At 52.1% G+C, this 16,599-nt stretch overlaps 1 protein-coding gene across 35 annotated transcripts in view; it reads left to right on the top strand.

The window, feature by feature from the left end:
• The window catches only part of LOC138916646 (liprin-alpha-1-like), a 114,599-nt gene that overhangs the window by 55,410 nt on the left and 42,590 nt on the right, over positions 1 to 16,599 (top strand). For 16 of the 35 annotated variants that reach the window (XR_011423948.1, XM_070229662.1, XM_070229665.1 and 13 more), the window contains 8 exons: positions 110 to 331; positions 2,007 to 2,153; positions 3,542 to 3,676; positions 5,300 to 5,383; positions 7,337 to 7,468; positions 8,776 to 8,838; positions 9,886 to 9,965; positions 13,927 to 14,062. Coding sequence is in view for 33 of the 35 variants with exons in the window: in XM_070229662.1 (XP_070085763.1) it covers positions 110 to 331; positions 2,007 to 2,153; positions 3,542 to 3,676; positions 5,300 to 5,383; positions 7,337 to 7,468; positions 8,776 to 8,838; positions 9,886 to 9,965; positions 13,927 to 14,062 (999 nt within the window). In the remaining 2 variants the exon portion in view is untranslated. Of the gene's footprint in view, positions 1 to 106; positions 332 to 2,006; positions 2,154 to 3,541; positions 3,677 to 4,845; positions 4,921 to 5,299; positions 5,384 to 7,336; positions 7,469 to 8,775; positions 8,839 to 9,885; positions 9,966 to 13,926; positions 14,063 to 16,599 lie in introns of all 35 variants that reach the window. The other 19 variants (XR_011423947.1, XM_070229650.1, XM_070229641.1 and 16 more) reach the window with 4 other exon arrangements.

Below are 16,599 nucleotides of genomic sequence, written 5' to 3'. Positions count from 1 at the left end.
GCCATCCAGCAGGTCTCGTAAATCAGCTTTGGTTTTACCTTCCTCCTGGAAGTCCTTTACTTCCTAGCTCACCAAACAAGCCTATTTAAGGATTTTTTTCCCCCAGCAGCGATCTTCCAATGGTTCCTTAAGCCACGAGGAGGACCTTGCTAAAGTCATCGAGCTCCAGGAAGTCATAGATAAGCAGTCGAGAGAGCAGAGGCAGATGAAGGAGCGTCTGGCCGCCCTTTCCAGTCACGTCACGGAGCTGGAGGAAGACCTGGACACCGCTAGGAAAGCTCTCATCAAATCTGAGGAAATGAACACCAAGTTGCAGCGGGACGTCCGCGAAGTGAGTGGTGGTGGAGACGGCGCTGCCCTGGAGTCCCAGGGCTGGGCGGTTTGGGTTTGATCCTCGCTCATCTTGTCCCTCACGCTCCCAGCTCCCTCCAGCCTTTGGGTTACTGTATAAGTGACGGCCAAACAGAACAGCACTGTGAGGCTGTGGTAGGCGCCTCCCCATCTCTGTGGTGAGGCCTCCTTTCCCTGAGGTCTTCGGAGCTGGAGGACCCCCGGTCCAGCTGGTCCGTTAGCCTGGTGGCCGCGGCTCCCCGCCGTGCTGCGGTGTGGCTGTAGTGCCCTGGTCTGTGGGTCCCTCACGTCCACGGCTTCCAGGCTGTCTGAATTTATTCTTCGTTATGCTCAGGTTTCCTTCTTGCTTAAGGGGAATGTTGGTTTCGGTTGTCTGCTTGTTCCCTGAAAGTGATGTGAGCGTGATCTGCTGAGCGTTAAGGGCGCGTTCCTGGCAGTCTTGCGGCGCTCTGACCTTCTGCTCTGCGAAGGGATGGGTGACGGTATTGAATGTCAGAGGTCGGACCACAGCGAGAGTGGAATTGGCTCACACTGTGCCGTGAGGAGCGTGCTGGAACAATATGCAGAAATAGACTCGTTTCTGGCACATGTTTCTGCACGTAGAATTATTTACGAGAATCTGTCTAACCATCATTATAAGAGCAAATGAGGGCTGGATACTTTCTCTGGTGCTTCCTCCTGTCACTGCAGCCCGTCCTTTGTAAACAAACAGAAAACACGCACGCGCACCCCTGCGAGACCATCTCAGAGAGCCTGTCGGGAAGACCCTTCAGACCTTTTCACGTGGGTGCGGAGCAGCCGCACTGCCCCTTCAGCAACTCGGTGTGAGCAGTTTTCTGTAGGAATTTAAAACAAAGAAAAAGACTACATTTATTACAGAACTTGTTTAGTTATATTGTTCTTTGGCAGCAGGAGGAGATTATTTATGTGGCGGAGTTTAATATGCAGAGGATTTCGAACTTCTTTAAGACCCGTCACTTTGAATATTAAGACGTGGCTAACGTGAGTTCCTTAGTAAACAAAGAGGGACCTGAAATGGACTTTTAGGTTGGGGGACAGGAATGGCGCTATCAGAAAGTTCTGGTCCTGGTTTCAGTGTTCGATACTGTGTAATAGAATTTTGCTGCTGAATGAGGCATCAGAAGGGTGCATCCAATTAAATTGAACTTTGACTTCTGTTCCCATTTGTTAATGTTATTGCTTTAATTTTGTGGTAATTGCATGAGATTTCATCCAACTTCTAGCCAAGAAAATGAGCCTAGTGTCTCAGCATCGTGTCCTTGAGGGGCTTTGCCCCGTCCTGCAGGAGCGCACTTGCATCGTGAGGCACACAGAGGTCGTGTCTTCATTGTCAAGACCTTCACCTCCTGGGATTCTTGCAAGATTGGGCTATTTTATTGTCCATTTTTCTGGGTAATCTTATGTAGAAAAGGATAAGCTTCGTAAACTGAGTGGCCAAACATAGTAGGTGAATATTTATGAATATTTATGATATTTGAGATAGGTACATTGCCATTCACCTTGAAGGAAACTGGCATCTCTATCAACTGAATTCTGAGGACACTAATTTTATATTTGATTTCAAAATTAGAGTTTAGTCCAGTTTTTTCTCTGTTTAGCATTCACCTTTTTTCCGTCTGAAACACCTAATGTAGGCCATGGCCCAAAAGGAAGACATGGAAGAGAGAATCACTGCTCTGGAGAAGCGCTACCTCGTGGCGCAGCGGGAGGCCACCTCTGTGCACGACCTCAACGACAAACTCGAAAACGAAATCGCGCACCAAGACTCCGTGCATCGCCAGGTAGGGGATCTTACAGAGCTCTGTCTGGCTTTCGCTGAATAATTACTAAGGCAGTTAAAGGCCTTTTTCCTGTGACTTCCATGTTGGAAACCAAGGCCCAATGTAAAGTTTTTGTAATCTTAGACTACTGTGTTCAAAAGGGTGAATGACTTCAACTGGCCAGTTTTAATTACTTAGGATTTGATTTAACCATTTTATGGAACTGCACTCCTTGCTTCTTTCTCCTGTTTTGTTTTGTTTTAAGTGAATGTTAATCTGTTGCTTGTTAGCGTTTTTACCAAAGGAGCAGAGTGGCAGAGAGCTGCAAGGCAGTGGCTGCTTGTTAACAGCTGGGTCAGTGTAATACATGGCGCGTTTAGAAATGCAGCCAGCAGGGAGAGTCTGCCCCTCCTGCGGTTTGCTGAGGCACGCTTGCTCCTGTTTCTCTGTAGCCCCAGAGAATCGAGTTAACCAGAAAACCCCAATCCAGCTTCTTGAAAATAAAGTGAGTTCATCTGGTATATCATAAAGTATATCATTAAACCCAAAATAAAAATAAAACATAAAATACTAGGAAGCCATTAACAATTTTATTGTGGAATACTGTTTGAGAGCTTGGGAGTTGTTCACAGGGATGACTTTAAAGGGCAGACCACAAAATACTGTGGACAGTGTGACGCGTTTTCCAAAGGTTTTCAAGCGTAATATATTGTCTGTATGTCTACGGAGATATGTGCACACAGGAAGAGGAGAAAGCTGCTTAGGAGCAAATGTCCGCCTCTCAGGAACCTGAACTTACAGATGATTTTTAAAATTTTCTTTTTTTAAGAAGTTCTTGTCTAAATTTCCCACATTGAAGTTTTTTTTTAGAGTAGGAGGACTTTTTAAAAGAACAATGATACATTTACAAAAATAGCTTGACTAGCTTTTCCTTAGGCCGACTCTTCGAAGGTCTCTGTTTCAAAGGAGAAGGCCATCTTTTGGCTTACCTGCCCCTGGCAGTTGGCTGGAAGTAGTGTTACCTTCAAATCATGGGTCTGGTTATTTTTTAAAAAGGGTTAATGATGACTCTTCTTCCTTAACTTGTCAATAAGAATGAGCAAGCTTCCACAGAAAATGCGTTTTCTTTCATGTATAGGAACTTTGTTTTTTGTTTTGTTTTTTTTTAAGAAAAAAGACTTCTTCAAAGATATTTAGGTAAAGTAACTACTTTGGCAGAGGCGCTTTGCACATTGAAATCAAGCCCAAACAGTGGAAGACGAGGTTCACTCTGAAGTGCCTGCCAGCACAGTGCTGCTTCTGTCAGAGCTGGTTTAGGAGATGTCTGCGTTTAGAGTTTTCCTCAGTTTGTCAATATGGAGAGGGCCAGAAGATTTGGTCCATTTTGATGCTCTGCTCTCGTTTCGTAGACTGAGGATAAGAACCGCCGGTTACAAGAGCGCCTGGAGTTGGCGGAGCAGAAGCTGCAGCAGACCTTGCGGAAAGCGGAGACGCTCCCCGAGGTGGAAGCGGAGCTGGCCCAGAGGGTGGCCGCGCTCTCCAAGGTGCCGCCTTGGGTTCCCTTCTGGGGCCAATGTCGGGATTTTGATCTTGAGATGATTTCCCTGTGTGCCTTGTTTACCTTTTGTTCTTATGTCGGTGCACCTCCGCCCACGAAAGAGCTCAGATTGGTTCTTAGTCTTGCGTTGTCTGAGATTGGACCGCTTTTTAAATGTCCAGTGTGAGCCTCCTCTTTTGTTATCCCTGAACTAATTTCTCTCCAGTTTTGTCAGGTGTGTGCTGTTCATCCCCAGGCTGCTTGATCTAAGAGTCACTGCTGCTTAGAGTTAGTCAGCAACTCAAAGTGTAGGATGGAAGCTTTGTGTAGAAGGATAGACTTGGTCCCAGAAATCGGAAAACACCATTCTCATTTGTTTTACTTTTTCTTTTTTTTTTGCTAAGCAAGAGTCACCCTGAGCTAACGTCTGTTGCCAGTCTTCCCCTTTTTTGTATGTGAGCTGCTGTCACAGCATGGCCACTGGCAGATGAGTGGTATAGGTTTGCTCCTTGGAATTGAACTCGGGCTGCCAAAGCGGAGCACAGCGAACTTAACCACCAGGCCACCAGGGCTAGCCCTGCCATTTTCTTTTAAAGACAATGAAAATAAATTTGTAATAAACAAATTTTTAAGCAATTTATTCATTCATCTGTTCAACAAATGTTGACTAGGCGTATGCAAGACACGCGCCCTGCCCTCTCTATCCACAGGTGACTAGGCACCTTCAGAATGATGTTGTAGGTGCTAGAAGCAGGTGGCCCGTACGGGAGGAAGAAGCACGTGATGACAGAGAGCCCAGCCTCCCTGGGCCTAGGGAAGGCTTAGCCTCCAGTGCCCGTGGGAGTCAGCCAGGCAGAGAAGCGGCCCCGGGCCAGGGGGCCTCCTGGCAGAGGCCTGTGTGGGCGCCTCTGTCAGTGGTTTCATGTCGCCTGGTTCGAGCTTAGTGAGCTGCTGGGGAGGGCACCCGTGGGAAAAGGGCAGGACAGGCACAGGCTGCTGCTGGTGAAAACTCGCCTTGGGTGGGTCAGATGCTGTCGAGTGCGCACAGGCCTCCCTCAGAGCAAGTTCATTGCTAACAGCTGTCGCAGAACCGCTTCTCTTCCTTCGTGATCTGTGTTTAAAGTGTCGGTTTCTTCTCTCCCCTGTCGTCTCTCCTGTCCCTGGTTGACCTTATAGTCTGACCCTTGGTCTTCTGGAATGTCTGCTGCTAAGGAAGCTAAACTGTTCGAACTTACTTCCCAGCTCAGGAAGGTAGAACGTGTGCATTGCTCTCACTCGCGCTTGCTGCTTCCTGCTTTCCCTGCTGACTAACCAAACGCGGTGTGAGGGTGGGGAGCATACGATCCACTGAAATTGGGCACGGGGTCGGGGAAGCACATTTCTCTCACCACATTTGTCACCAACACCAGTCCTGCCTCAGCGTCACCAACGTGAGAGGATTAACCGCTTCCCAGATGAGCACGTGAAGCCACGTAGGCTGTGTCGGGAGATGTAAGGAGACGCTTTCCGTCTCACGTGGTTGACAGTGGTGCACGCAGAGCATGTTCCGCTGGCTGCCGCCGCAGTGGCGTACAGCATGCTGCCAGGGAAGCGGAGGCACTGGTTGAACTTACACTGTGTTTGCTGACAGGCCGAGGAGAGACACGGCAACATTGAGGAGAGGCTGCGCCAGATGGAGGCACAGTTGGAGGAGAAGAATCAAGAGCTGCAGCGGGTACGTGTCCAGGCACAAGGCCGAGCGCCGAGCCCGGTGCGGGGGGACGCGCTCAGGCAGGGGAAAGCGACACCTCGTGATTCCACTTGTCCCGACGCGGACACCGGTCCCTTCTCCATCCTGTCATGTGTGTTTCGTTTGTGGCCTCATGTACGAGTCGTCTGCTGACAGGTGCATCCACCCCGGGGACAGTCATGCCAGCACTGCAGCAGGGGAAGAGCTTGGTGCCCGTAGGCCCTGCAGGGAGGTGGGTCCCCAGCCCGAGGAGGCCGCTTGCTTCTCTGACCAGCCCGTCAGGGGACCTGCTCCAGGCGCCCCTGAAACCTGAGGTGCTGGCCTGGGGTCCCCGTGAAACTTAGAGTGAGGCGTGTTGTCCTAGATGACAGGTCCACTTGCTTAGGATATGGCACTGAAAGCCCAAATTCAGGTCACGGGCCTGACTGTCTCCCAAAGTACCAAAGTATGACTGCAGACACACAGGTGTGTGCAGAGGTGGGTATTGGCGAGGAAGAGGAGACTGTGACTGAGCTGTGAGCTGTGAAGAGAGTGTGCAGTGGAGGCTCGTGTCAGTTGAATCCTGAGAGAGTTTTCCCTGAGGAGTTGGTCAGGTGTCAGTGTGGAGCATCCAGGCAATGGAGCGAGTGGCCGTCCTGCGTCCGGCTGGCACCCAACCTTACGACACCAATTCAAGGCTGTCAGATTTTATTTTCACCAGAAGCCCGTATTCTTGGGCGTGGACCGCAGACTTTCAAACATTCTGACTCCCTTCAGAAGATTGTATCTTAGTCCTCTGCCTGCCCCCCATACGCACAGGCGTAGCTCTTAGGCAGAGATTTTTATCCGTTTGGGGATGCACTTCCTTACTTTCAGAACTGTTGATAGAATTTGGAAGGACCAGTGTTGAGATAGGGGTGCCATTAATAAGTAAGGCAATTCCAAGTAAACGTTTAAGTTGCTTTGCTTTAAAAATATTTGAACACCGGTGCCTTATTGTGTGGTGAGCTGGGTCTCTCCAGATGGTGGTAGCTGCTGTGTGTTGGGCATGATTCTGAGAGCCTTCTGTTTGATTTGACCGTGACCCATGAGAAAAGGGAGATGCTGGCACCCGTGGTGGTCAGCTGAGGACGCTGAAGCACGGAGGGCTTGACTGTGTTGGTGATTCCCTGTGGGCTGCTCCTCCAGGCAGCGTGGCTTGAGCGCAGGTCTCAGCCCCCGAGCCATGCTGCCCTCTGCCCGGGAGCTGCCCACCGGCCCGGGGGACTCACCCTGACAGGTGCCGCCTGTTAGCCCTTCCTGTCCCCTCCACGTGCCCTTTGTATTTGTTCAGAATAAGGGGTGAAAGCAAGCTTTTTAAGCCATGAAATTGATGATAGTTTTATAAAACACAGACTTAGCAGCTTTATTTTTAAGTTTTAAAATTACTCGTGATTATTTGTAATTTTTCAACATAAACGTTCATTACAAAAAATTCAAGTGATGTAGGAGTATAAAGAACAGGTGAAAGTCTCTGTCTCCACTGTTTTTTCCCCAGATGAATTTCTTTACCTTTTGCTTTGTGAGTTGAGTTCATTTTTTCTCCGGAATCCAGACGCAAGCTTCTGTTTACATGGGCAGATTCCTCCACTGGTGTGTGGATAAGCTGATCCCCTTGAAACTCTGCTGTGTCTGGGTGTAAATCTGCTCCTGGAGCCCACCCGACAGTCAGGGATGGGTGACGTTGCTGAGGCCCCGTGAGGGCCTCGTTTAAGGAGCAGTGGACGTTCTCATTAACGCTCTCGCAGACTTGGCCCTGCCTTTCTCTGCGCCTGTGAGGCAGTCCTGGTCATCGTGTAGACGTCCACTGATGGCGGAGGGCCGGAACAGCCCAGGGATGGCGGCACGGGTGACTCCACGGTGGGGGAAACGATCCTGCCTTTGCTCGCAGTGGCCAGGTGTTTGTTTCTCCTGTTCCAGGCAAGGCAGAGAGAGAAGATGAACGAGGAGCATAACAAACGCCTGTCCGACACCGTCGACAAGCTTCTGTCAGAGTCTGATGAGAGGCTCCAGCTTCATCTCAAAGAGAGGATGGCTGCCCTGGAAGACAAGGTGGGATGTCACACACCTCGCCGAAGGTTTCCCATCCTTTACAAAGAGATCGCCCATGTTCTGCTCCCCAGGGATGCTGCATAATGGTGGTTAACAGCCATTACAGGAAGTAGAAATGACTCCGTAAGGAGGAAAAAGTGCCAACTGTTAACCGCTCGCTGAATTAACTTCTCGTTTGTTATGTTCTTGCCCAATTTGTGTGTATGGAAGCTTGTTTACCATTCTTATTCTCTAGAGCAGGAGTTGGCAAACTGTTTCTATAAAGGTCCAGATAGTAAAAATTTTAGGCTTTTACGAATTATGAGTGATTGAGCAAAATAATTTCATGCCTACTAATAATGAGCATGAAAGCAGCCGCTGATGACATGTGAGTGAGTGACTGTGTTCCAGTAGAACTTTGTTGACAGGGACAGGCCCTCGCTTGCCAGCCCCTGCACTGGAATCTTTTGCTGGGCCCAGCCCTCACCCCTTCGTTGCTCCTGCGTCGGAAGTTAATTTCTGTCTCGTTTATAAACATAACGGTGTAGGAGAATGGTGTAAAATAAAGGCTTGGATCAACTGAAAGTGTTCCAGCTCCTCCCTCTCTCCCTCCATTCGGTTTGGAAAACGTCTGAGCAGGACTCATGCTCCTCTCATCATGGGGACACTTCAGCCATCCCCAGGGTGAAGGAGAGCCCTAGAATTTGTCAGAGAAGCTCTCATGGGCGACAGTTGCATTGGGCCTTGGCACGACCTGTCCCGACTACACGGGTGTCCCTAAAGATAACGGCCAGAGCCTGCCCTGAGGTGGGCACCGTGGTCACGCTCATTCGAGAGAGACCAGTGGTCATTACTAATGACGTGACGTTCCTGTTGCACAGAGCCCGTCAGGAAAGGCGTTATCAGAGACCACACAGGGCGCTTCCCCCTTTCCTCCTTGATCAGTGGGCCAACCTTAAGGGCAGAATACTTTTACCTTAGATTTAAACTGTACGTTTGAAACTTATGTCAGGTTTCCCAAGTGACCGATGAATTGTAAAATCTAAAAGCTACTATAAACCAGTTTAACGGATGCAGATAGGCCTACACTATGGGCTTGACATGCTTACTTAGAAAAATCCATCACGGAGGTAGTAGGTTCTGTTTTTACAAATTATCATGAGAAGTTGCGATGGTCTCACTGTTGCATTTCACTCTAATACTGCTCATGAGTACGTTCACGTGGCCCCTTTTCCGTGGTACTTTATTGTCTTAGACAGAAATGTAGCCATACTATTATGTGGAACGTTTTCAAGAATCAACACTAAAGGACTCTTCATCTTTTGCAGAATTCTCTATTACGAGAAGTTGAAAATGCAAAAAAGCAGTTAGAAGAAACGCAACATGATAAGGTACTTAAATGTCTAAATCATTGAGAAATCCGTGAATTGAGCGAGTTCACTGTTGCTATAACTACTACAGACGTTGGGTGAAGTGGGGTCAAACTTTCCTGCTGTAAGATTTATGGCACTCCTAGAGTTGTGCGTGAATGCGTTTGTGTTGGCGGTGGATGTTAAGTCTGGCAGCGGGTAGGGATCAGAGTTCTGAGTCCTTTCTGGGTTCATTTGGAAGGTAAAACCTTAGCACAAACCTGTCCTCTAGAACTGTGCTGTGCAACAGAAATGTAATGGGAGCCACATGTATAATCTAAAATTTTCTAGTAGCCACATTTAAAAGTGTAATGTGAAATTAGTTTTACTTAACCTGATAGAGTCAAATGTTATTTTATCATGTCATTAATATAAAAGCTAATGAGCTGCTTTACATTCATTTTTTCATAGTGGGTCTTTGAAACCCGCTGTGTGCTTTATAGTTACAGGACATCTCAGTTTGGACCAGCCCCATTCAGGTGCTCAATGGCCACGTGTGGCGAGTGGCTGCTGTATGGGACAGCATAGATCTAGAAGGTTATAGGTGACTTAAAAAGTTTTTTGTCAGTTTTCCTTACTGTTTTGACGTGTACAGAAATGAGATTGGACGTACAAATGAACAAATGATTCATGAATGAATGAATGTGTGCTCGATGTGAGACAAAGACAATACAGAAAGGAAAAAGACAACACAGGGAAGTCTGTGCAGTAGAAGGTGAGTATTGTTCGCCTCTCCCACCCCAAATCTCTCTACAGAATTAATAATTGTTAATGACTCGGTGTTTCGCCTCTAAAAACTTCTCTTTGACTAAGACATGACTTTTTATTCATCAGGGTTTATAAAGCTAATTTGGTGGTCTGAGTGTTTATGTTTACTATAGGACTCTTGGAGAAAACGTTCTCAGAACTAAAATACTTGATATTTATAACTGCTAATTTAACCTATTATGGTTATGTTCAACATTTGATGCAAATAATTTTAAATCCTGAAGGAGACAGCTGCAGTATGTATCATTTGCTGTTTTGTAGGATCAGCTCGCACTGGACATCGAAGCCTTGAGGGCTGAGCTGGACCAAGCGAGGCTGAGAGGGGCGTCCCTTCACCACGGGTACGGCACTCACGCGTTCACAGACATGCTCCAGCACCTGCTGTGTGTGTACGGGGCGCTCACAGACGTGCTCTGGCATCTGCCGTGTGTGTACAGGCCACTCACGTGCTCACAGACCTGCTCTGGCACCTGCCGTGTGTGTACAGGCCACTCATGCGCTCACAGACACTCTCCAGCACCTGCCGTGTGTGTACAGGGTGCTCGCACACTCACAGACGCACTCCAGCACCTGCTGTGTGTGTACAGGGCGCTCACACCCTCACAGACACTCTCCAGCACCTGCTGTGTGTGTCCAGGGTGCTCACAGACATGCTCCGGCATCTGCCATGTGTGTACAGGGCACTCATGCGCTCACAGACACGCTCCAGCACCTGCCCTGTGTGTACAGGGTGTTCGCACACTCACAGACACATTCCAGCGCCTGCTGTGTGTGTACAGGGCGCTCACAGACATGCTCCAGCACCTGCCGTGTGTGTACAGGGCGCTCACGTGCTCACAGACATGCTCCGGCACCTGCCATGTATGTACAGGGCGCTCACATGCTCACAGATGCACTCTGGCACATGCCATGTGTGTACAGGGCGCTCACACGCTCACAGACGCACTCCAGCACCTGCCATGTCTGTACAGGGCACTCATATGCTCACAGACCCACTCCGGCACCTGCCATGTGTGTACAGGGCACTCATATGCTCACAGACGCACTCCAGCGCTTGCCGTGTGTGTACAGGGCACTCACATGCTCACAGAGGCACTCCAGCACCTGCCGTGTCTGTACAGGGCACTCACACCCTCACAGACGCACTCCAGCACCTGCCGTGTGTGTACAGGGCGCTCACATGCTCACAGGCGCACTCTGGCACGTGCCATATGTGTACAGGGTGCTCACGTGCTCACAGACACGCTCCAGCACCTGCTGTGTGTGTACGGGGAGCTCACGCACTCACAGACACGCTCCAGCTCCTGCCGTGTGTGTACAGGAACACATGCAGGCCACAGGGGCAGCCAACTGAACACACTGCCTGGCCTGAGCTCAGGGAGCCTGGAGCTTCGGAGCAGGCCGGAGGGCAGAGGACAGCATCATCCTGAAGGTTAGGTTCTGGTACCTTGGAGGTTCCCGTCACGTCCTTGACTCAACTCAGAACCGCAGGAGGAGGTGGGGCTGGGGACGATTGATTAGTGTCGGGCATATGAGTCTGAGGCACCCGCCAGAGTGTGGGCGTGATGGTGTCGGGATCGGAGGACAGAGCCCAGGGTGCCAGAGGAAGCCCCGTCCACCTGGGAGTGACGGTCGCATCCTCGAGGTGAAAGAGAAGGCCGCGGAGAGCCTGCGCTGCTGGAGCGGGAGGATGCCCTGACGTTCGCGTGTCTGGTGCGGCGCTTGGAGTCTGTATGTTTTGAAGAGGCTGAGAGTTAACGGCGTGGCGCTCGCAGATCTTTCGAGGCGTGACCGGGCCGGCTGCTGCGGGAGTGAGCCCCCTGGCTCGGCGTGAATCTACCAAGTTGCCCGGCATCCTGAGTTTTTCTTCCTCACCGTGGTAGAGGCGGTAATTCTCATTTAGGTGATTTACTTCTTTGTAGAAAATGGTCATCAAGTGAGAGTTACGCTTTAGCAAAAGTTATCGAAGCGCTTACCTGGTGGCAGTGACTGAAACACAGGAGACGGGCCCCTGCCTCCAACACGACTCAGGAGGAAGCTCCGAACCTCTGCAGGTGTTCCGGCATTTGCCAAGTTAGGACATCCTGAAGGTTTAGGGTATCTTGCGGCTGTCCCTGCCTAACCCACTCCTAGAAACTAGAGGAGAAATCAGCGAGGACAGAGAGGCAGAGCCAGAAGCTTCCCCTGACGCTGAACCCGCTGGAAGGTGGCGTTTCGAGGAGGAGAGTGTGCGCTTCAGAGAGCGAGGTGCAGAGGAGGACCAGTGCAGGGAACAGGCACTTGCTTTCTGCTTCAGGTCCTCGCTGGTGGAAGGCTCGTGTCGTTAGAGCGCTGCAGGCGGACCCGCTGCTCGGGATTGCAGGCGTGTGTGCGAGGAGGCTCTCACAGGCACGTGGGTGAAGAGGAAGTGGACACGCGTGTGTGACTCTTGTGGAAGTTGAGTCCTGAAGGGAAGGGAGCCGGTGTAGGAGCTTGAGGGGGTGGCAGAGCTGGGGGCAGTTTTTCCGATGGAGACGTCTTGACATGTTTGCCGGTCCCAGGTGTGATGTTAGAGGTGAAAGACAAGGAGAGAAAGGAGCTCTTTGCTCTGGTAGTGCAGAGGTGGCAGGAGGGGATGGCCAAGGTCACCTGGGGCGGAGTGGTCTGAAGACAGTGGGCAGGAGAGGCTGCATGCGGAGGGAAGGGCTTTGTTTTAGGGAGGCAAGGCTAGAGGCTGCATGTCAAGTGGCCTAGAAGAGAGGTGGTTGGGAGCTGTAGAAATGGGGGGAAGACCAATCACAGTAGGCGTGGAAGGGCCTTGGGTGGACTGAGGAGAAGGGGTCTGGCAGGCAGGGCAGGCTCAGCTCATTTGGTGTGACTCCACGGTGAGATCGGTCATCTTGTTTTTGTGATCTTCTCCATGAGAAAAGGTAGTCTAGCTTGAGGAGTGGAAAAGCACGGTGATGGGTGGCCTTCCATAAACAGATTGGCCATATAGAAGAGAGGCTTCAGCAAGTGATCAGCTGCAGGGTGGTGGCGGGTCGGGAGGCAGGTAAGCCTGGGAAGGGGTGTCAGAATCGGGAAGCATTTGTGCTTCCCGAACCATCCAGAGGTACACGCAGGATTTCAGGTGCATCGCTTTCATCTGCCGTTGAACCGTCTCACGGCCCCAGAGCAGTTGGGCTGGAAGTCACCCTGAGGGAGAGTGAGAGTGTCGTGAGGAGTAAGGGGTAGAGGAAGTAGGGCTGGGTGTGCTCCAAGGGGAATTCCAGACTTGGAGATCTTCGAACAGGCAGTAAATCTCGTGTAACGCTGCAAGAAGGTATTTCTTTAAAAAGATGTCGAGAGGTGTGTACCAAAAGTAGATGAGTTGGCATGTCAGCCTGGCCCTGTCCACGATCGGGTGGGGAGGCTCGAGGGGTCCCCTGTCTAACTGGCTTTAATCAGATGAATGGACTCTGTCTTCTCAGATCGTAAGGCCTCCTGAAAATGAAGGCAGCCAGCCTTCTTTCCGGAGAACAGGGAGGCCCTCGGTGGCGGGCCAGGACTGAGGTGTGGCTGGGGTGCCCACGGTCACGGCTGAGCGCTGGGCTGGGCTGCGCCCTCCTCGCCTCTGCTCACCAGTTCCTCCCCAGGGCCTCTCCTAGTGACTCTCTTGAGCGTCTCCCTCGCGGGTGCTCAGGGCCCCAGTCACTGGTTCAGGGGACTGTTTTAGCCGGGCGTGTTGATTGTCTGTCAGTCTGATTGCACGCAGTCTCTGCTTTTGGTTTGGAATCCTCAAAGCGTCCTGCCCAGCCCGGTTCATACCAGCCCGAGCTGTGGTCAGAAGGGCTTCTGCAGCCGCTCCCTCCGAGGGGCCTGTGGGAGCGCTTCAGACAGTGCCACGCAGAGAGAGGAGTGTCGGTGTCCACCAGCCTCACACTGCGGAGCCTGGCACAAATGGGAGAGTGACCGTGGAAGGCCGCAGGTCGGGGTGGGGGTGCTTCCTGGTGGGTCGAGGAGAAGGTCGAGCAGAGGCAGGGCTGAGCACCCCTCTGCGGGCCCTGACATGGGTGACGGATGCCTCTTCCACGGCCCAGACAGCTGGACCCCATCCTCTCATCTCCAGGTCTGCAGTGGCAGCATTGGCTTTCCTAGGTATGGAGTGTCCCCGCTGGCGGGGCTGAAAGGCTCAACGCTGGCGGGAGCGAGGACAGAGGTGCCCTCCTTGGAGTCCTTTTTCTGTGAAATTACGTGTTTTCCAAATTGACAGCTTCTGGCTTGACTAACAAACTTAGTTCGCTTTTCTTATCTAATAATGACCTTTTGTTTTCCATATTTCAGCCGACCCCACTTGGGCAGTGTCTCGGATTTCAGGTTCCCTGTGGCAGATGGTCCCGCAGACGCCTCCAGCAGCAGCGCGGTGTTGCGGCGCCCCCAGAAAGGCCGCGTGGCAGCCCTGCGGGATGAGCCGTCCAAGGCAAGGGCCTCCGTCCTCGCCGCCCGCGAGCTGCCGGCCCTCGGGCGCGTCTCCTGCTCGTCCCGTGACTTTGAGACTTTGGGGATTCCAATGGTCATAGGTCGCCTTCTCTCTTCCCCTCCCCCCATTTTCCTTTTTCTGGCTAAGAGTTTCGTTTTAGGCATGCTTTTTTCTGAAGAACAAGTTCTGATAGAATATGACCTACTCTTAAGTGCAACGTAGTGTAATTAGTACGGTTTGGAAGCAGCGATAAGCGTGAATGAATGCGTGTATCCGTCATCTTTTAGTGAGAAGAATTCACATCGGGAAGTTTAAATACCTTCCTACTTGTGTCTGTTTAACAGCACGTCTTTATCTACTTCTACGTATTTTTATTTACAGCACCCGTATTCAGTGCACACCTGGTTTGGGCCAGGCGTCATTATAGACTAGGGCTCCAGCAGTGAATACAGGCAGAGAAGATGCCCACACCGCCAGGGCACACGTTCTAGTGAGGAGCCAGCGTGCGTGAGAAGTACAGTACGGGCCGTGTGTCAGTTTCCTCTCACTGCGGTCACAGGCTGCTGCGAGCTCAGTGGCCTAAAGCAAGGAGCACTTAGAGTTCACAGGTTCCGTGGGCTCGGGGCTGTGAGCAGGACGGTTCGGGCTCAGTTCTCCTGAGGTTGCAGCCGTCCGGATTCTCGCCTGGGGCTGAAGAGTGCACTTCCAGGCTCACTCGCCTGGCTCTGCCTGGCCCCTCTCTGGGGGCTGCTTGAGTGTCCTGGAAAGGTGCCCACCAGCTTTGCTCCGGGCTCATTCTGAGAGAGAGCCAGGAGAAAGCCCCAGAGCCTCTGAGGCCCTGGTCTGGAGGCAGCACGCCTTCACCTGGGCTGCACTCGGTGCGTTAGAGTGAGTTAGCGAGTCCTGCCCTCACTGTGGGCCAAGGGAGGAGTGTTAGAGAAGTGTGGACGTATATTTAAACCACCACAGGGTTTCCGATGGTCATAAGCAGGGAAAGGAAACCCGGGGTACCCTGAGCTGTAGGAGGGGAATGATAGTTTTAAGTAGGGTAGCCAGCGAGGTCTCACAGGGACGGTGACATTTGAGCCAAGGAAGGGAAGGACCCATTTGGAGATATTAGAAGGTCATGCCAACACGATGTGCTGATGGGTTGAATATAGAGTATGAGACAAAGAGGCGAGTGAGGCCCCCAAGGGCCCGTGCTTGAGCAGCTGGAGGCTGGAGGCTGTCTCCTGCGATGAGGAAGACTGCGGGGCAGGGGAGACGAGTGGAGCCTGGCCCTGATCAGGTCGACAGCCCTATCTGCTGTCCAGGTGGACGTGTCAGGTAGGCAGTTGGATATTCTGGCCTGGAACCCAAGAGAGAAGTCTGGACTAGAGATAAAGATGTGGGGGTCATGACCATACAGATGGTGTTTAAAGGTGTAAGATGAGATCAAGTCCAAAGTGGGTGCCTGTTGATAGAGAGGAGCTTCCAGGATAGAGCCGTGGGCCCCTCCAAAATTGAGAGGTTGGGGAGACTGAGAAGGGACCGGCAGGAGACTAAAGAGTGACAAGGAGGTAGGCAGAAACCCTGGACAACGGGGCCTGCAGCCGAGTGAGCGAGATGCTCAGGGAAGCGGGGAGAGCAGCAGGCCTGGGCCTGCCGATGGGCCAGACGAGAGGGCGGTGGAGGTCAGTGGCGGACTTCTTAAGGTGGGCGCTTTGATCCTGGAGCAGCTCTGCAGGAGGGGAGGTGAGCAGGAGGAGAGGAGGTGGAGGCGGAGTCGAGGCGGTTCTGGAGACCTTTTACTCATCGGGACGAAGTGCAGTGGTGGCTGGAAGGAGACGTGGCATCCAGGTTCCGTGGGTTCTGGTGTGTTATCTGAAGGAGGGAGAAGGGCGCAAACCTTCTCAGGCTGATGGGAGTGGGCCAGTAGAGAATCGATTACCCCGAGAGAGGGAGGGAGCACAGCAGGCGAGCCTGGAGTCAGCCGGAGGGGGTGCGCCTCGTGCCCAGAGGTGGGGCTGGCCTGGGTGGGGGCCCAGGTACCTGGCCACGACCTCAGATCTTGGGAGGGGAGGTGGAGTGCATGGGTAAAGGCCCGGGGGACGGGGAGATAAGCCAGCAGGGCATCTCAAGTCTTGTGGTTGCTCTAATGTCGTGTCGGTGAAGTGGGAGGCAGGGCCCTGGGCTCAGTGAGGACGGGAGAGGAAGAGATGGAGGCTTCGAGAGAGGGGCTGAGACAGCCGCACGGGATGGGTCACGTGGCCCCGGCGCGCATGCCTTCTCTGTGCGTGTTCTGATTGCACACGGTACCCCTCCATCACGCGAGACAGGAGTTGGCTCGGCACAGAGGAGCCTTTTCTCCGAGAGCCTCAGTTCTCTAGAGAACGTGGTCCGCCAGCTCGCTCTTCCCTGGGTGTTGAGACGAGTGCGTCCAACGGCTGCCCTGCTATCTCTTTCTGCCCCTGCCTGCTGCTGTCTGTGCTCGTTCACACCGGGCTCAGAAGAGGGAGGATTGGGGAACTCCAGTGAGGTGTGTTACTCGATAACAC

This window comes from Equus caballus, chromosome 12, assembly GCF_041296265.1.
Source record: "Equus caballus isolate H_3958 breed thoroughbred chromosome 12, TB-T2T, whole genome shotgun sequence".
NCBI classification, from domain to species: domain Eukaryota; kingdom Metazoa; phylum Chordata; class Mammalia; order Perissodactyla; family Equidae; genus Equus; species Equus caballus.
Note: the sequence above shows the minus strand (reverse complement) of the source record. Positions and strands in the feature narration are given on the sequence as shown.